The 21,106-nt window shown below is 45.5% G+C and overlaps 1 protein-coding gene across 1 annotated transcript; it reads left to right on the top strand.

Annotated features, from left to right (window-relative positions):
- Positions 1-7,621: 7,621 nt before the first annotated feature.
- Positions 7,622-20,219, top strand: Gabrq (gamma-aminobutyric acid (GABA) A receptor, theta). Its single transcript, XM_013025916.1, has 9 exons — positions 7,622-7,783; positions 9,820-9,908; positions 14,306-14,373; positions 15,481-15,701; positions 15,922-16,004; positions 16,474-16,611; positions 17,002-17,154; positions 18,404-18,660; positions 19,437-20,219. Exons 1-9 carry the CDS (start codon positions 7,635-7,637, stop codon positions 20,217-20,219), a joined length of 1,941 nt encoding a protein of 646 aa, XP_012881370.1. The 5' UTR covers positions 7,622-7,634.
- The last annotated feature ends 887 nt before the right edge of the window (positions 20,220-21,106 follow it).

Here is a 21,106-nt window from a genome sequence, read left to right as displayed (position 1 = left end):
GGTGGCTCATGCCTATAATCCTAGCTACTCAGGAGGCTGCGATGAGGATCATGGTTCAAAGCCAGCCTGGGCAGGAAAGTCCATGAAACTCTTACCTCAAGTTAACCACCAGAAAACCCAAAGTGGCACTGTGGCTCCAAGTAGCAAACTGCTAGCCTGAGCAAAAGAGCTCAGGGACAGCACCTAGCCCCTGAATTCAAACCTCACAGCCAACAAAAAAAATGAAAAAGAGAGGGGGGAGGAAAGGGAGAAGAAGGAAAAGGAGAAGGAAGGAAGGAAGGGAGGAAGGGAGGAAGGAAGGAAGGAAGGAAGGAAGGAAGGAAGGAAGGAAGGAAAAAAGAAAAAGAAAACAGGAGAAACATTTCAGGACAATCAGAATGAGGTAGTATTGGGGGAAAGACCCTCCTCCCAATTACAAGCAAGGAAATTAAGAAGATAAATGAGATCAAATTAACCTAAAAACCTTGCATACAGCAAAAGAAACAATGAACATTGAAACGACTAAGTCTGGTTAGGGGGCAAAGAACTGGAATGTCAGCACTTGAATGGCTAAAACGGAGAATTGAGAGTTGAAGGCTAGCCTAAGCTAGATAGGGGGACTCTCAAAAGACCAAGGGCTGGGGTGGAGCTCACTGGTAGAGTGCTTCCCTAGCACGCACAAGTCCCTTGGGTTCATTCTCCACTGTAAGGAACGGAAGAAGGAAGGAAGGGAGAGAGAAAAACAGGAAAGGAAGAGAAAAGACAACCTATAGGATGGGGAAAAGCTGTTTATAAACTCAACATCTGAGGAATGTGGAGAAAACTCAATAAACAGCAACACAGCAGATAAATAATCCAATTAAAAGCTAGAGCCAGTGGCTCACACCTGTAATCCCAGCTACTAGCCAAGGCAGGCAGGAAGTCCATGAGACTCTTATCTCCAATTAATCACCAAAAAAAGAAGTAGAGCTGTGGCTCAACTGTTAGAGTGGTAGCCTCAAGCTGAAAAGGCTCAGACCCTGAATTCAAGTCTAGTACAGCAAAAAATAATAACCCAATTAAAAACTAATAATAGGCATAGCTATATCTCCAAAGAAGATATTTAAATAATCAATAGATATGAAAGTGCTCAGCATTACCAACAATTGCAGAAATGTGCAAAGCAAAACCACAATGAGAACTACCCCAACTCCAAAGCACAGCTGTTATCAGAAAAACCAAAGACAACAAATGTTAGCGAGGAGGTTGACAAGAGGGAATCCTTGTGCACTGCCAGGGGAGGGAATGGGAGGGTTGAGATGGGTTATCAGGTTCAAAAATACAGTTAGGAAAAACAAATGAGTTCTAGTATTCTTTAACACAGTAAGGGGATTGTAGTTAACAATTACTGAGGGCATATTCTAAATTAACTAAAAGGGTATTTTGTAGTCAACACAAAGAAATAATAAATGTTGGACGTGACTGATGTAATAATTGTCTGATTTGAACACTTCACATTGTATATATGTATTGAAAGATTCACATTTTACACCATTAATATATGTAATTCTTATACCTCAAAATAAAATAGACTCAAACTTAACAGGGATTGGGAGTCAAGAGAAGAGACAGAGAAAACATTCATGTACTAAAAAGTTGTTCCATCTCAAGAAGAAGAATTTCTTCTCAGGGTGTTTATCTCCTTCCATTTCACTGAGCTTTTGAAAGGTGTTTTTCGTAAGTATGTGCCTGGCTTTGGATTCAGGGAAACAATTAGACAAATAGGTTCCTCCCACAATTAGATCAAGAGAGCTGATGCCCTCTGGTGGCTAGATGTGGTAGTGACCACAGCCCTTCCAGAAAAAGACATGGATAAACTTGACAGTCAGTGCTAAAGGAATGAGAGGTAAAGCCCTCTAGATTTAGAATATTGGGATGGATAGGGATTCTCATGTTTCTATTGTTCTAGTCACAAGTGAGAATTATGATCATATTGGCATGTAAGATGAGAGATGGGAGATTTGGAGGCTTAGACATATGTCTCGGAGCTGGCACCAGAGCTCTAATTTAAGTTGGTAGTTAAATACCCTTTTAGTGCACTATATCACAATCTGTCTCAGAGAAACCCCTTCTTAAAGTTTCACAGCATTCTCTCTTCCTGTGCTTCCATTGTAATGGAGGGAGAAGCTTCTGTAAGATGGTAAAGAAATTAAAGGGCTGCTTTCCACAGGCTTGGGGGCTAGGATGGTTGTCTGTGAATTTCATAAATTGTGAAGACCCAGGAAAAAAATGAAGACAAAATGTGAACATTCATTATTAGAATTACAGAACCTTCTTCATTTGTGACATGTGGTCAAAACTGGTGGTCACATACCACAGGCTACAAAGGCAGGTAGATAGGCTTAGGTCTTCACTATAAGTGTTCTTAGATTTGCGTGCTCTCCCAATATGAAGAAATGAAACATGGACTAATGAGAAGGTGAAGAGGAAGGAGAAAGGGGGGAAAAAGAGAGTAGGAGCAATAATATCAAAGTGCATTATAATCATATACTACAATGAAAACTTCATTTCTTACAATTAATATGCCCTAAATCTAAAAATAATTTTTTAAAAAAAATGTTTTCTGCCGGGCACTGGTGGCTCACACCTGTAATCCTAGCTACTCAGGAGGCTGAGATCTGAGGATCACGGTTCAAAGCTAGCCCGGGCAGGAAAGTCCATGAGACTCTTATCTCCAATGAACCACCGGAAAACTGATAGTGTCACTGTGGCTCAAGTGGTAGAGTGCTCACCTTGAGCTGAATTGCTGAGGGACAGCGCCCAGGCCCAGAGTTCAAGCCTCATGACTGACAAAAAAAAATGTTTTCTATGACAGGTAGAGGAGTCTTTAAGAGTGCCTAAGAATGTCACTCAATAGGAAAAAGAATATCACTCAAATCAAATAATACATGAGGAGTACATGACAAACACAGAAACCAACCCACTTCTCATATGAAGCAGAATTTCCTCTATTCCGTCCCTGACAGGAGACCATTCATTCACTCGTTATATAAGCAATTAGCAACAACGATGGCATGCTCCAAAAGACATCCTATTGTCCATTTAGCTATTGTCTATCTATTGCAATTATAAACCTCATGTAGAAACTTCATTCCAGTCCAGCATAAGATAGCCCAGTAACTGAGAGAAGGCATGTAGCTAAGCCTGAAGCTTTAACTGGATACATTGAGGATCACAGAAGTGGCCATTGTATAACATGGATTCCCACATGTTTACACTGTATGCCACTCAATCGAACCCCTTCTATCCCTCTCCCTTTTTTATAGATTCTTCCTCAGAAAGTGATCAAACACTAAAGGGGTAGTAAGGAAAAGGAAATTTTTCTAGAGACATTCACTTTTATGGTACTTTCTCTTAAAAAATCTACATAGGAGCACATTTTTCTCAGCCTTAGATCTCAGCTAAGGGTGAGATTACAACCCCTGAAGAATACTCAGCTCTGCTGTGGCCCAGGAGAAGAGAAAGTCATCTTCCAAACACAATGGTGGGGAAGAGCTCATGGTGCCAGGTTGCTCTAGCATGTACACTGCTTAAGAAATATATTTGGTCAATTGGTAATTAAGTAGATAGCTTCATGAAGCACTCCTCATGTACCACAGTCTCAGTCTCTCCTGCTTCTGCCCTATGGCAGGGTCTCAGTCTTCAATTGGACCGCTAGCATATCTTCCTTACCTGTCATTTTCCCACTTAAACCATGACATATTTATGCTTCCATTTCATTGTATATACTCTACCTAGAACTCAGTGAATTTTTTGCATGAGTGAATTTGAATCTTCTTTTTACAATTTTTTGGTCCACTCTCCCTGGATTTTCAGCTTAATGTATGGTAAATCTTCCTACTATGTCCATTGAGACCTTGATCCTCCTCCTTTAATTTTTCTGTGTAAGTTGTTTCTCCAGCAGAAAGCTCAGCAATTTTTATAACATCTTCCAATTCAATAATCTTATTTTTTTTAGTTGGGCTTATCTTTCTGTTAAGTCCAACTTCAAAATGCTCAAGTTTTATTCCTAGTGGGTTACAGACCTCTTCTCAATTCTTTTTCACATCGTTTTGATGATTTTCTGTTTCCTGTCTTTTCAAGATTATCTTTTATTCTTTGGTTGTAGTAAACTATAATTATTGCAGTATATGCCACATAATTATGATATCTAAAGTCGCTGGGGGTTTGTTTTTGCTCTCTATTCTTTTCTACTGTGAAAGTATATCTTCTTTTTTAATGTAGCATTATCTTTGACTGTGAAGCAACATATTGAAAACTTATTTGTACACATGACTCTGAGCCTAAGATAACTCCTTGCTGAAGAATCTTTTCATTTGCTGGCATTTGTTCAAATGTTTAGGAACACAAGACTGTATCCAAGGCCACATTAATCCAAGACCAAAGCTTCAGAGTCCATAGCCCACCCAGGTGATGAGGATGCAGACAGCAAGGCCCAGGCTGTGGCTCAGAGGGGTCACAATTATCCTGACACCACAGCTGCTCAAGGTCTCAGCTATAGTAGCAGGAAAGCTGACCAAATTCCCTATTGGCTTAAGCTTCAAGCTTTGACTTCTGTCCCCACTACCCACGATACCCCAAAGCACAATACAATTTCACAGATCCATTAACTTCCCTCAGGACAAAGGAAGGCAGCATGTAGTGCTGCCTTCACCCTCTGCTGATGGTTTCTTTCTACATTTCATACCATTTGTTTGTTTGTCTTCACTGGGAAAATGCATCCCAGTTATCTAGCTTGCCAGTACCAGAACCAAAAGATTTTTCCAAGATAACCATCAGCTTGTGTCAGTCTTTGTACAAATCCTTTTTCAAAAGCTTACTGCTAGCCAGGCACCGGTGGCTCACACCTGTTATCCTAGCCACTCAGGAGGCTGAGGTCTGAGGATCGCAGTTCAAAGCCAGCCTGGGCAGGAAAGGCCATGATACTCTTATCTCAAGTAACTACCATAAAACCAGAAGTGGCACTGTGGTTCAAGTGGTAGAGTGTTTGCCTTGAGTTGAAGAGCTCAGGGATAGCGCCCAAGCCCAGAGTTCAAGCCCCATGCCCGACCAAAAAAAAAAAAAAGCTTATTGCAACATCTAAAATAAAAAGTAAATTTTACATTAACTTTTTCAATAATATTTGTAGCTGAAGGGGCACCTAGTAACAAAACTTCAGGCTTGCCTTCCCCTGACAATGGCCTGGGGAAGGAAACATTCCACATGCAAACAAATCTACTCCCACCTGCTGGTAGTTGCCTGAATTTCCTGTGAAAGCTCACCCGGAAAACAGCCTTCTGGAAGGAGGCAAAGCTACAAAGAGGACTTCCAGTTTTTTCCTCTACTGGTGTGAGACCTTAGGTCATTCCCTTTTTCTACTGTTGGCCTCAGTTTCCTCATATCACAATGCAAGTGGCTGAACTTGGAGTAACCTTCCCCGATTTTTGGCAAGCAAAAATTGTGTGTACCAGCACATCAAGATGATAGAGATGACAGAGAGCAAACGAATAGGAGGGTAGATTGAATTATTCTTGTATGTGATAGTCGATGACATACACTCGCACTACCCCTTCTTTCTTCTGTGACCACGTGGAGATAACACCACTTGTTGCAATGATAGAAGGGGAAAGGAAAGGAAGGGGTGAGAGCGCTTTGCCCTTTACAAAAAATATTTTTCTTCTGTTCCATTTTAAAGTGGCTTTGGAAGGTGACAGTAAAAGTGCAGCGCAGTGGCTCCAGCTTGTAATTGTAGCTAGTTGGAAGGCAAAGAGCAACAGGTCATGGTTCAAGGCCAGCTGGGGTATAAAGTTCTGAGACTGTCTCAAGGAATTATCCCGGCTCTGGGGGAAGCACTATGGCTGGGCACAGTGCCACCTTGCTGTTATCCCAGAGACATAGAAATATCCCCACATAATGTGAAAGCGTACCTTCAAACTCATCAAGGAGAGAAGGCACTGCAGCGGGGCTCAAGTGATAGAGCACCTGAGTAGCAAGTGCAAAATGCAAGTAATTAAATTTCAAGAGGAAAGACTGAACCCCTCAAATTTGAAAACAGCCATCAGGAAAGGGAGGATTTCCTGAGTCTCAGCAATTCCAATTCACCAGGTACTGAGGGAAAATGGAAGAGGGGTGTGTTTTTGCATTGGTGTCCCCAAGTAACTAAGACTGAACTTGCCACCTATTTTGCAGTGGGTATGGGTACATACCTTGCTCTCAGTTGAAGTTTCTCCAGTCAGGACCGGCACTCTACCTTCGGAGCCAAGCATCCACTACCGGCTCTTTGCTGGTTAATTAGAGGTAAGTCACGTAGATCTGCTTCTGCTGGGTTTCAACTGTGAGCTTCAGATCTGAGCCTCCTGGGTAGCTAGGATTCAAGGAGTAAGCCACCTGGGGTGGCTTGAAATCGATTTTGTCTACAACCTTTTTGAGTGATATGATTCGAAAGGTGTAGGGGCTGGTGAACAAGGTTTGTCATGGAATCACCCTGGAGATCTAGGGGACTGAGTGAGGGTTCTGTGGATGCGAAATACCCTTCCGTTGGCTCGAAGCAAATTTCCAGGTAGTGGAAAAACTAAGCGCCCTCTTGTTAGTCTGTAGTCTTTTCCATGTGGAACCTCCCTCCAACTCTGAAATGCTCTGACACAGAATCACGTTGCAAGAAGACTCCAGGAGGCAAACCCTTCCCGTCCCCTAAATTATTTGCTGAGCACCTAAAGTGGGGCAAAAAGTACTCTGGGAAATTTAGTTGTTCAGACAACTCCCAGGAAGCCAGCAGGCCAATTTCTATGCTAATATGGCCAGAGCGCTGTCACTTGGGTGACCTCCCTTGGATCCTCCTTAGTTCGGGTCTAGGCATCCGCGGTTCCTAATGGTTCCTTAGCCTGGAAAGCATGAGCAGAAAGGCTACCAACTGTTCTTCAAGTGTGCCCAAGTCTCTAAGGACGTAGATCCAACCATGACAGTCAGATTGCCTTCACTACAAAATACAAACTCTTGCACACAGCATCTCTTGGGGGAAGCACACACCCACCCCCTTTTTTTGCGTTTTGCAGAAGGAAGATATGCAGGACCGGGTGTCCCTGGCCGCCAGCCCTCGCCCAGCCTTCAGCAGCCAGCCCTGCTGTCCCTCCCAGGCCCAGGCCCCACCCCTGTCTCCGGAGCTGGTCTGGGGATGACTGCAGAGGCCTGAAGGGGCGGGGGGGGGGCGGGCGGCGCGCAGCCTGAGGGCGGGCGGAGGCAGGAGCGCGCGCCTTTTTGTGCGCTCTTGGCACCTGCCCGATTGGTTCGGGCGCGTGCTGCCGTCGGAGTGGGCGGAGCCAGCCGCGCGCCCCGCTTGCTGCCCAGTCGCAGCCAGGAACTGCTGCAGACGGAGCGCACCTCGCAGCTGGCAGGCGCCTTCCAGGGAGCCCTGTGTCCGGCCGAGCGGCTTCTCCCCCCCAACCTCCCACGGCTAAGGGCTCCGGACTCCGGGCTCCCGGAACCCTCCAGCCCTAGGCTCAGAGGTGACCATTAGCTAAAAGGCTAGCGATCCTGTCCCCCTTCGCCCAGTACTGACCCAACCCCGACCCTGACCACAACCCGTCCCTTTTTACAGCTCTCCGCAGCAGTCTCTCTGTGGCCCCCAGAGAGCCGCAGCCATGGGCATCCGAGCCATGCTGCGAGCCGCTGCGCTCCTGCTGCTCATCCGGACTTGGCTCGCTGAGGGCAACGACCCCCAGCCCACCCCGCAATTCCAGATGGAGTTCTCCTCCGCCCTGCCCAAAATCGTCGTGGATCTTTTCAGGTGGTAAGTGGGTACCACCAGGCTGGGCTTGGTGGGCATAGGGGCTAGCAGACGGCTACGGGCCTCTTAGACGAAATGGGCTACGGTCTGGAGGGGGAAGGGAGGAGGACTCGGACTGCCTGCCCCCAAGGGAATGGCATGGGAGTGGGGACAGTTAGTTAACACTAGTTAGTTAAGCACAGTCGTATGCTTCAGCCCACCTGTTACTGCGGCGCATGACTGCCCCCCCCCCCCGACGCTGCCACCCACGCGTGTGCCTAAACCGCAGTCCGGACGGGAGGATGGCCCCCTTCTCAGAGTCTACCCGACCACTGTCTAGGGCTGAGGTTGGAGGCAGCTTTCTCCAGTCACGTTCTTTCGCACCTGTGGAATTAGAATGGTGTTTGGGGGTGCAATAAGGGGGATAGACAAGTCACAGAACAGAAGAGACACCTGTAGAGTGCGATTTTGTCCATTCCTTGAGGCAAATGAGTGTGTCCACATATGTGTATGGGGTGTGTAGGGGTGTGTGTGTGGGGGTGGAGAGGTGAGGGACTGTTTGCCACAAATGGAAATAAACTGAGCTTAGTGGGCTTTCTATGCTTATTACTGTGAAAACATTTGAAGACACGTCAGGTTTTGCTTGTGATTGATTTGAAGTTTATTTGAGTCTGCAAGTATCTCAGAAGGTGTTAAGTGGTCTTTTTTACACGTACATCACACAGAAATGTATATTTATGGTGGCCACAGATCGGAGGGCTGACACCTGAGAAATGTGTGGATCGAAACATGCGGGAATGCATTGCTTTAACCTGGGAAAAATTCATGTGCACACTGTAGAATGTAGCAAAATGAAATTTAATTATTGAGGAAGATGAGCAATAATTTTAAATGGCAAGCCAGAAATGAATACGTATTTAGATTAAAAGGGCCATGGGGGGTAGTTGGGCACAGTGCCAGCAGATGGCCCTGCAATGCCCTTAACCCAACATATCACATTAAACCAATGAATACGCACAAATGCACATGCGCATGCACGCACGCACACACACACACGCACACACACACACAGAGGAGGGAAGACATATTTGATTAGGCAGGGCATCAAAGATCTGAAGAGTCGCACTGATGCCCAAGGCCTGTTATTCACAAGCCCTTTGGGGCTGAGGCTTTTTTTATGGGGGGGGGACAAAAGCCCATCTGGAGGTATACTGACTGGGTGAGCAAATATGAGAATCTTGAATAGCCATCTTGCTGCAGAGTTGAGCTGGATTCACTTATATATGTTCAGTACAAGAAACCTCCAGGCCATAAGCACATGCTTAGTGAGAGAGATGCCTGGTCCCAGAATGGATCTTTTCGAGGACAGCTCCAAGCCCCAATAATCTGAAATGGTTTGATCCAATGAGAGCCATAAATCTCTGCTACATGAAGAAGGTTCACTCTCTTGCTCTCTCTTTTCTCTCTGCGTCATATGCCATATGCCAAATCTGTGGGAAAGAAAAAACAAAGGTGTACAAAAGCAAGGTTGACATAAACATGGCAAAAAAAAAATTCCCAGAGCAAGCAGAGGGAATCTGGCTTTGAGCTGGAGAATATTCACTCCACTCAGGATGGCGGTGAGTGGGAGATGACTTTCCTTGGGTAATGAGGTACCACTAGAAGACACCCCCCTCCCCAATCTGCAAAGCAGGATTCAAGCTGACCTCAAGGTAGAGGCTCCTTAAAGGGTTGATATGATACAGCTTTCTGAGGGTCCCCCCTTCCCACTGTTTGTCCTCTCCTCTTCTCCTATGGCATCCCCTCCTCCCCCACTTTCTAGTCCTTGTACCCCAACCTCTCATGAAAGCTAGGAGGGGGGAGGGGGAAAAAGAGGCTGCGTCACTGCTGTGCTGCTGCTGGCTGACTCACTGCCTGGAGCGGGGAGGGGGAGAGCAGATACACATATGACTGCGTATGTGTCTGCGGATGTACAGGAGCAAGGAAGGCTCTGGAAACTCACCCACTGGCAAGATGGCCACAAGTCAAGCAACATTTTACTCATGACTTCTCTATTGCAGCAACAACTGTGCAAATGGAGGTGTGGTTCAAAAGATCTTGGACAGGGTGCTGTCCAAATACGATGTCCGCCTGAGACCAAATTTTGGAGGTAAGTCATGTGCACACTAGAGGCTGTTGTGGATGGCAGAATAGAGCTAAGACCCAGCCAGCGAGTCAACCCTATAAGTTGACCAGTGACACTTACCCAGAGCCTACACCTCTGCCTCCCCAAGTCCTGTCCTTCTGAGCCTGCAGAGCCCTGCAAGGGAGCACTCCCGGGCCCCTAACTTCAGCTCTTTAACCCTCTGAAATGGCCCTCATTTCCCTGTCTTCATGTGCAAGGGGCCTTATGCCCACTCCTCACTTCCTAGCTCTCTTGCAATGCTGTCTGTAGAAGCACACACATTCTGTGTTTGAGTACATGCTTTGCACCCTGGGCATTCTCCCTATTCTGGTAGCTCAAAACTGAGGCTTTGGTCTTCTCGGTTTCCTTTTCCTAAGCCACCTAAGCCTGAGGTACTTCCACTGCCTTTCAGATCCCGCCAAGTTCAGCCCAATACACACACTGCATTCAGTGTGATCAGGGTTGTACAGCTTTATCTGAGTTGCCAAATGAAGTCCAAACTAAACACCTCGGCCCCACACTCAGATCTCCAGCACAGAGATGAGATGACTCCCCTCATAACTGCACCCAGCACCTTTTCTGTAGTGTGTGGATTACATATGGAGGGAGGTCAGGGTGTGTGGCAAGCAGAGTGGCACAGCACAGCCAGCATGCTCTTCCATGGCATGGGCCTTTGGGCCACTTGTACCAAGCACCACAGAAAAACAAGGGAGCAGCTACCTCATTTTCTCCTTGTCTCATTCTTACACTTCTCCAAAAAGGCTGACTAACAACCATTTAAGTGCAACAAGCACATTCTCCCCACTGTTTCAAAGCCAAGCTGCCACCTTTACAGGAATGCAGCACCAAGGGAAGGAATAGGGGAAGAATGAATCTTGGTGCACAATACCTCTGAGACACTTCACTGCTATCATTCAGGGGAGGGGGAAGACATACATTAAGCAGGAAAACCTGGGCATTGGCCATCTTTTATGGGCCCATCTCATAAAAGATAGGCACCTGGATTAATGTGGCCAAACTGTACATGAAGGCAGCAGGACAAGGACAACTCAGGCATACTAGCAATTAGACAGAAGAGGGCGCTAGAGGCTCTACAGCCAGGACTGTTGTATAGTAGATGTGGCGAGACCAGTTGATGGGGCAAGCAGTCAGGACATCCTCTAAAGGTACAGAGGGAAGAGAATTGTAAGGAAGTAATCCGGGGGGGGGGAGGAGAGTGCTCCCAGCAACCCTTGTCATTACAAAACAATTTCTTGATTTTCTTGAATAGCTCTGAATGTGGAGTCTGGACTGCGCCTTAAACACAGAGGCCCATTGACACTTCTTCCCAATAACAGTTTTCTCTGAAATTCCCCACTCCCCCTGCATCCACCATGGAATCCTTTCAGGACTTAGTCTTCTTACATACAAGCAACGTGCATGTGCATACACAAGGGGCCTGACACAAGCACTTGATACTACCATGTGAAGGAATGCATGGGACATATCCATCATGAGATACCTTACTTACACAAGCTCTCATCTCACTTCCCATCCAATGTAGAAAAATTAGAGAAATATCCTTCCTCTAGGTCACCGTGCCCCCCTTGCCCCTTCGGTTGTGAGACCTTGGGCAGGTGTTTGTCCTGGTCTCCTGGATCCTCTGCATTACACCATAGGAGAAGGACTTTCCTGATTGATGGAGAATAGACTTCAGAAGTTTTCCCTGAAAAAAGGAGCTGGCAACCTAGCCTCTCTGGCTTGATGCCTGCCTAGCAGAGCTTGCAGCCATTAAAGGTGTGGAGGTGGATTAAACTGTTTTCAGAGACCCTGTCACTACACAGTACTTTCCTGGGGTTTGTTCACAATAGTCCTGAATGTAGAGTGTGACCTGGGCCCTAACACAGTGGCCCACTTACTTCTCAGCTGCCAGTCATATGCCTATTACCAATAGCACTTTGCTTTTTGAAGTACTGGGCTTGGAATAACACATTTTACTCTTTTCAGCACAGCTTCTGGGCAATCAGCCTGCAGTGAAACCAGCAGGCCGAATTGCAAGCATCACGAGTGTTTCCCTAGCAGCAGTGTGATGTAATACACAGAATAATGGCTTTGCTTGCAAGGCTGAGTGTAGACAGCTTTGAGCTGACAGGGAAGAATAAAAATGTGTTTGTCCACAGTGCCCTACAGTTTACAAAATGTTTACTCATTCATGATCATATTTGAACAGTGCTAATACCCAAGCCTCCAAAATGCAGAATGCAGAAGAACAGTGCTACACACACACATTCACATTCACTCACTTGCATACTCAGGCTCACACAGACACTCATCATTCACAAGAGCACATGCACAAATTCATTCACATATAAAGGCACACAACAGTCACATATTCACTTAAAATCTCACATTAACACACACACAACTCTGCCTACAGTGCACATATACGTAAATATTCACTCATAAAAACATGCTCATAGCTACAATTATGGAAGTTCAATCATACAGATATATTACATCATTTACCTGCACACCTACCTGTGATCAGCCACCTAGAGGAGCATCAAAGTTCATTCACACACACGAATGAAAATGTTAACATGCTCACATATACACATAAACATTGTGATACATTTATTCACACAAAACATCTTCATTCATACTCACAAGTCCATTGACATACTTTAATATACAATAATATGTTGATATCCAAACATGCTTACATGAATAAAAGTTCTTATCAATTTAGCCACACGTATGAGTGTGCACATTCATACATTTATACATATAGTCACACAGACCCACATGAATGTGTTCACACATTCACTCGTAAACATGCTCACTTATAATAACACACTCACAACTCCTCCCAAAAAGGCTGAACAGGTCAGCGCACACATGAACAATATCACACATTCACTCACACAAACATGCCCACATACCCAAACACATTAGCAGATTTCCTCACACACATTATCATTTGCCTACATGCATGTACATGTGTACACACTCACTCTTGCATGTACCCAGTGATGTTCAAATTCACTCACACACACAAGCACTCAGACATTAACACATAAAGAAACTTGTCACATATTCATACACAGATAAACACACTCACATGTTCACTCACATCAAATGTGCCCACATACACAAACACAAATGTATTAAAAAAGACACGCCTTAAGGTTCTCTTTCACACACATACACACATGAACATGCTCACAGCTTTACTCATACATAATCGCACACACAAGAAAACATACATGCATGTGAACATCCTCACCTACAGTCCCATTCACTCACAATCTGAAAATGTATATGCATACACTAATAAATATATATGCAGTAAGATACATAATGCAGTGTCTTGCATTCAGTCACACATGAGCATTCTCTCACCTGAAATGCTCCCAAATTCTCATGAACATGTGGACATGTTGTACAGCACAAAAGCATGCACACATATACTCATGTCAGCCTGACAAGGGCACACACATAAGCATGCTCATGCATTCACTCACATAGACATTCTCCCTAAAAACACTAACATGTATACACTCACAGCAACACATATTTACTATACCTCTTACACACTCAAATCCAAGCACACACACATTTCCTGACACACACAAACATGCATGCATTCATTGGCTCACACACCCACTCCCAAACACTCATGAACACATTCACATGAACACACTCATACCTCCATGCTCATTCACACCCATAAAGTTCACAGTCTTCATCATTCACACATGAGCACATATACACTCACACGTGCTCACACTCTTTCATACAGGCATGCTCATGAAATTCTTCACGTAATGACACACATTCACTCACATACACAGGCTTGCATACACAATCACTCACAGTGTAACAGACATAAGCTCGCCAACACATGCATGCTCACATAGTCACTCCCTCCTGGTGAACGCTGTCACAGTCCTTCCCACTCATGCATTTCCTCCCACACAACACACTGAGGCTCATACATATGCTCACACATTCACTCACAAACATGAACACTCTCCCAAGTTTACTCATAAACACAAGCAGAACCTTGGCTCTAATTTCTGAAATCATATATTTTCAGCTCTTCATCAGAAAACATTTGTAAAAGAGTTCTTCCTTTCCTATAATCTCATTTCCCTGACACCTTTCTTTTAGCAGAGCCAGTCCTTGTTCTTAAGTGTTTGCTCTACATTTACTAGGAGATTAGTACTACCTTTATCCTACTTTACCCAGGAAGAAAGAAGTCTCAAGGAGGTTAAGTGACTTATCCAAGTCATACAGCAAACAAATGCCCAAATAAATTCAAACTTGAGAAATGTGACACCTGAGTCATGCCCTTAACCTTTATCCCAACCTTCAACTAAGAATGTTTTCCTATACTGTAGGTGCCCCTGTGCCCGTGGGAATATCTATCTATGTCTCCAACATTGAACAGATCTCTGAGATAAACATGGTAAGTGTGCCTGTTCCAGCCATGCTTCTGGGGACTGGGAACAACCAACACGAAGCAGAGTCATAGCCAGCTCTATTCTAACCTGTAACAACAGTGACATGGAAAAACAGTAAGTTTTGGAAAAAACAAGCCCCCTGGAATAAATGTAAATCTTCATATCATACCATATCCAGAAATTCAGTTCCGAATGGATTACAGACTCAAAAGTGAAAGATTTATGAAGTTTTTTTTAAAGATCACATTAAGCCATGTGCCAATGGCTGACGTCTTTAATCCTAGCGATTCAGGAGGCTGGAATTTGAGAATCACAGTTTGAACCTGGGCAGAAAAGTCCATGAGACGTTCATCTCCAATTAACCACCGAAAATCCAGAAATTGAGGTGTTGCTTAAATGGTAGACCACCAGCCTACTTTTTGAGCAGAAAAGGCCTAGGGACAGCTCCCGGGCCCTGAGTTCAAGCCCCAGTGAAAAGGAGCAGATCATGTACTCACCAAACTGGGAAGAGTCAAACATCAGCCCAGGCCAGTGTTGATTAGCTGCAGGGATCGGTGACCTTCACCTACTCTTGGCTCTTGGCAAGAATAGAAACTGGAACTTTCATTTTGTTATTTCATTCTGATTTAGGTACATATAATGCTTTCCAATTATTATATTATGGTATGTTCATATATGGAAATATACAAGAATGAACATGAAGAAATTATAGTTATACATATCTTCCTGAGTTGATTTCAACATTAAATAGAAAAACAGATTGCAAATACATACAGTGTGGTTCCATTTGGATTTAAAAAAATGAAGTTCAGCTAAGAAGTTGAACTTCGTTGACTTATATATGTAAACATAGGCTTTAACCCAAAGTGAGGAAATTATCATCATAAAAACTAGAGTCATTGTTACTGCTAGGAGACAATGGAAATAAGTTCAGAATGGCACACTTTAGGATTTGCAAGTTACTGATAGCTTTCTGTTTCTTAACCTAGATTTTAATTACAGATAGTTCATCTTATTATTCTTGTATAAAGATGCATAGGTTTCATGCACTCATTTGTAGTTATGTGTTTCATCTAGTAGCTTACAACTGACATTTACCTTCCTCTCACCAGGACTATACAATCACAATGTTTTTGCATCAGACATGGAAGGACTCACGCTTAGCCTACTACGAGACCAACCTGAACTTGACCCTGGACTATCGGATGTATGAGAAGTTGTGGGTCCCTGACTGCTACTTCCTGAATAGCAAAGATGCCTTCCTGCATGATGTCACGGTGGACAATCGCGTGTTTCAGCTGCACCCAGATGGGACAGTGCGTTATGGCATCCGGTGAGATCACCTGGGAGCCTCGAAATTCTCATCAGGCTTCCTTCTTGATTACTTCAAAACCTCTTGGTTTCTCTGTTTCACTCTAAGTGTCTCTGTCTTCCTTACATATAGGTCAGTCCTCAAAGTTCCTCGTGCCTCCTATGTTAGCAGTGTGGTCAGAAATGGTTGCTTGACTGGGATTGACTTTTTCTTTCTCTTTTTTTTTTGTTTTCCTTGGCAGACTCACTACCAAAGCAGCCTGTTCCCTGGATCTGCAGAAATATCCTCTGGACAAGCAGGCTTGCAAGCTGGAGGTGGAGAGCTGTATGTATTTCTCCTATGAACCTTTCTCCCCTGCCTGGGGCCACAAGAGTCAAGAAACCAAAGACAGAGCATATGTCCTTCCTTCTGCCCTGCCCCTGCATAGGCAGATGGTCAACATATGAATGGTAGATTCATGGAAGGGGATTGAGTGTAGGGGTCTATTTGCAGCATGTAGGAGCACGTGGCCTTTAGGTTGTAACTAATCCTATTGGGAAATGGTACCTTGCTCTTTGGGAACTATGTATAAGCTCACAGGAAGGAGCTCAGAGCAGCTTTGCTACACACTCCTTAGTGACTAAGAAACTCCCACATCAGTGAGCTCTTTCCAAGGGCCCACTGTCTCTCCCATGCTCACACTCAGCAAGCCCCCCCTCCCCAGATCACAAGGTGCAACTGTGCTTTGGTTTTTCACACACTGCTTTGGTGTGCCTGTGCCTATTTCCCAAGACTATTTCTCTCCCTCTCCCAGATGGCTACACTGTGGAAGACATCGTGTTATCCTGGGAAGACAATGACAATGCCATCCGCATGGCGGAGTCACTGCAAATCCCTCAGTTTGCTTTCCTGGGAAGGACAATTACTAGCAAGGAGGTGTATTTCTACACAGGTGAGTGTGGCTCTTTCCTTCTCTCCTAAATCTTGTCCCTTTTGGCACAACTCTGAACTCTTGGGGGAACTCTGCTTTTAGTCCCTACACTCTGCTGCCTCCTTCCCTAGTTCCCTCCTTCTGGACAGAAACAATAAAGGGCAAGTCCCGGTGGCCACCTGTGTAAATGCAGAGCAAGTATGGAAGCAATGGGCCAGAGCTACAGCACTCTGCATCTGGAGGAGAGGGTGCACGCTCCTCATAGCACTGGCCCCTCTCCCTGTTTGCGACTTGGGAGCATCTCTTGTCTCTCCCATTCCCAAACTTCAACTCACATGGAAAAAGTGAGGAGGAAGGGGGAGAGGGCAGACATAGGACATGCAAGCCTGACATCAGGATGTCTCCTTGCAGGTTCCTACATGCGCCTGGTACTGAAGTTCCAAGTCCAGAGGGAAGTCGGAAGTTACCTTGTGCAGGTCTATTGGCCCACAATCTTAACCACCATTCTCTCTTGGATATCATTTTGGATGAACTATGATTCTTCTGCAGCCAGAGTGACAATCGGTAAGTCCTATCTCGGGGAAGAACTTGAGTCATTTTTCTCAGAGAAAAAGGCGGGGAACAAGGAATGAAAATCTGGAGCCTTATGTGACTGCCCAGTTGAGGAAACAAGATGTTTTTTTTTTCTTTTTCTTTTTCCTTTTCTTCTTTTTGGTTGTCATTGGTCATGGGGCTTGAACTCAGGACCTGGGAACTGACCTGAGCTCTTTTCCTCAAGGCTACCACTGTACTACTTTGAGCCACAGTACCAATTCTAGTGTTCTGGTGCTTAATTTCAGAAAATAGTCCCACAGGGTTTTCCTGCCTGGCTGACTTTGAATGGCAGTGCTCAGATCTCAGCCTCCTGCGTAGCTACGATTACAGGTGTAAGTCTTCGGCATCAGGTGGAAACAAGGATTTTTCTAGTTTGCATTGTACAGGTGCTAAGCCAATCCCCAGTGGACAGACTGATACTGGAGATGGGGCATAAGTGGTCCATAGCATGACAATTCATTATTGATTGAATTCATAGACTTTCTTGAAGATATACAAAATGAGTAATAAATTTAGATCAGAAAGTCTATAAAATAAATATCAATTATGAGAGATATCCTAGTTAAGCCTCAGGGGTTTTCCAGAGGGAGACCAGCTTTAACCAGCATCTGGTGGAATGTGGAGGTGTAACCTCTGAGAGTCTAGAGGAGGAAGTGGCCCAGGTCTTGGTGGCTGAAACTCTTGTTCCAAAGGAATTGGAATGACTTGGAGCAGGCAGAGACAAACTTTACATTTCCCAATATAGAAATGCTTGGATTAAAGACCAATAAAAGAGACCAAATCACAAGATACCTGAGGCCGGAGAGCTTCAAAAAGACTGTCAAGAAAAGGTTTTGAGCCAGAAGCCCAAGAGATTACTTCCCCAAGGGCTTATCTTCCTCATCTTTGAGGCAGTCTCCCCTGCCTCTAAAGAGCACATTGTGGACTCTTAGTATATGTGCAATGTTGTGCAGTTCCAAAAACTTCCCCAGATGCTAATGGATGATCTGTGCACTGAGAGGCAAGCAGCAGAAAGTGGGGCTAAAGATGTAGATCATCATGAAGCCTTGGGCTAGTGATTTGGAAGTTGATCCTAAGAGCAACCGGAGGTTTAGTGAGGGGAAAGGAGGAACGAGGAGAGCATGGTGGGAGACCGCCCTACACCTCCAGTAGCTTTTGATCTCTTCCTATGCACTGTAGGCCACCAGAAGACACTAAGCCTGTGCTGTGTCATTTATAGGCCTAACTGCAATCCTCGTTCTGACTACCATCGACTCCCATCTCCGGGATAAACTTCCCCATATTTCCTGTATCAAGGCCATTGACATCTATATCCTCGTCTGCTTGTTCTTCGTGTTCCTGTCCTTGCTGGAGTACGTCTACATCAACTATCTTTTCTTCAGCGAAGGACCTCGGCGCCATCGTAGGCGACAGAGGAGACCCAGAAGAGTTGTTGCCCACTACCGCTACCAGGAAGTGGTGGTGGGAAATGTTCAGGTTTGACTTTTTTGACTGGCAATCAGTTTTCCCTGAGCACCTCTTAAGCCCAGGCTTAGTGCTTGATTCATTTGCATTTCATACTTCCTTTCATTGTCATACACGCCACACGCCTGCACAGCACACACCCACAACAGATAACCGAAGAGTAGGACTATTTTACAGCATTCCTTTTTAGAAATGACCATTGTCCAGCGTCACGAGGCAAGAAGTGACGGAGCTAAATTTCTCCAGATCTTTGGGCCAAATTTGCTCCACTTTGTATGCTTCCAGAACAGGTGATGAAGCCACAAGGAAAGCAGGCACAGGGAGGCTGAAATGAAGACAGCCACCAGAGAGGCTGGCTTGCCCTATCCTTCCTTCTTTGGCACTTCAGACTCCTAAGGCCAAGTTGAGGCTTTTGCTTTGGGCACTATGTTAATATCCAGCAACCTCCCTCTTTCACAGGGAGCCCAGCCTCGCCGGCCTGAGCAGCCTCCCGCCAGCACACACCGCTCCCAAGACAGCAACTGCCCCCAGGGAGACACTGATTTGGCTGCAGCCCTGACCTTCCCTTGCATGCTCACAACCTCTTGGTCCTGTTTCTCAGTCCCTTGAGCTCCAGTGATTTGCCCCGCCCACCCCCCCCAAGAGGAGATGGCTGTATCTGTCAAAGACATCAACAGTAGCATTTCAAGTGCCGATGAGGACAAGTCCCTTCCCATCTCCCTTTCCCCTCAGTTCATATCCACTTAGGTGACAGGGAACTGATGAGCCTATCCATTATCTCCTCAAAGGATGGCCTGATTAACGTGGAAGATGGAATCGGCTCTCTTCCCGCCAGCCCTGTGCAGGCCCGCCTGGCAAGCTCAGAAAGCCTCGGCTCTTTGGCGTCAACCTCAGAGCGGGCTCCACTGGCCACCCCGGAAAGCCTCAGCCCACTCTCTTCCCCCTTGGGCTCGGCCCAGCTGGCCACTGGAGAAAGCCTGAGCGATCTCCCCTCCACCTCTCAGCAGGCTCTTCATGCTTATGGCTCTGGCTTTGACAGCTTGCCCTCTGATGACTCTTTCCTCCCTATTGAAACCCCCAACCCTGCTGAGGCCCATGGCTGTGCTGAAACCTCTGACGATGAAGACTACGAAGACTATGAAGATTATGAAGATGACAACCTGAGCTTGGATGAGAGCCATGACCTTGACCCCAGCAGGAGCCCCATGCTGCCCCACGGCCAGAGGTGTGTGCAAGAAGCAAGCTGTGACCTTGATAAGATCCAGAGCTTACACGATGACATCAATATTGAGAGCACCTGCCCTGACCTTGAGGAGCAACGCAAGGGCAATACTGACAGTATCTGGAGCCTTAAAGATGAGGATTTCATGGCCTATGACCAAGACAAGGACAGTAGCTCAGATTCCGAGGACAGTCGCCCCCCAAGCCCTGGGTGCTCCTTCACTGAAGGGTTCTCCTTCCACCTCTTTAATCCTGATTATGTCCCTAAGATCGACAGGTGGTCCCGGATCCTCTTCCCCCTTTCCTTTGGGTTGTTCAACGTCGTTTACTGGCTGTACCATTTCTATTAGTTTCCAGCGGCCAGAGCAGCATGGGACACCATGCTCTGCTCCCTTCTTTCAGTTTTGTTCTTCTTCTTTCCTCTATTCATTTTATTTGGTGGTTATTTTGGCAATCTAATCAATTCAACACTTCTCTTTATTATCATGAGGTAGAGAGTAGTTGAAGGAACATGATCTGGCCAGAGGGGAAGGAATTGAGGAGAGTTGGAGGTAAATAGAACATTGATTTCCTTGTCTGCTAGAAGACTCTCGCCTTTTCAAACACTTCTAACAGTTAATAAGCATAGAAAAGCCCCTGGAAATGTTTACAGATAAGCCAAGTTGGGAAGCAAAAGAAGGATGTGAGACTTGCTCACACACATTTCTCTGGGCTTTTCTGTCCCCTTGAGGTATCAAATGTTCTTTTTCATTTCTCCTTTTCTTTCTTCTTTATTTTCCCTCCTGGGGGTCATGGACCTTTGTGGGAGCAAACCAAGCTAGGTTCAGCTGGGGTTGTAGGCACAGCTTGGAGGTTTAACCCACTGGCTGTAGGAAAGTTGGGGAGCATCTGTAAGTGCCTTCTGCCCACAAATTTTAGGTTGTCTTGAGGGTATAGTTGTGGGGGTGCGGTTAGGAATGGAGTGTGGGTAGGGTTCAGAAGGAGATGACAGGATAAGTAAGAAAGCACGGTTTCCCCAGTGGTGGTGGTAATGGTGGTGGTAGTGGTGTGTGTGTGTGTGTGTGTGTGTGTGTGTGTGTGTGTGTGTGTGGCAGGGGGCAGGGCTGCGGGTGATGGGTTGGAGATTTCCCAGGTTCAGCCAGCCTCTCTGGAAAGATTAGAATTTTCTCTCTTCTGTATTTCTGTCCAGTCAAGAGTTAACGTTCTGTCAATTGCTGAATTGATCCCGTCACCATGT

This window comes from Dipodomys ordii, unplaced genomic scaffold, assembly GCF_000151885.1.
Source record: "Dipodomys ordii isolate 6190 unplaced genomic scaffold, Dord_2.0 Scaffold89, whole genome shotgun sequence".
Taxonomy (NCBI): Eukaryota; Metazoa; Chordata; class Mammalia; order Rodentia; family Heteromyidae; genus Dipodomys; species Dipodomys ordii.
This window is presented reverse-complemented; position numbering and strand designations above follow the sequence as displayed.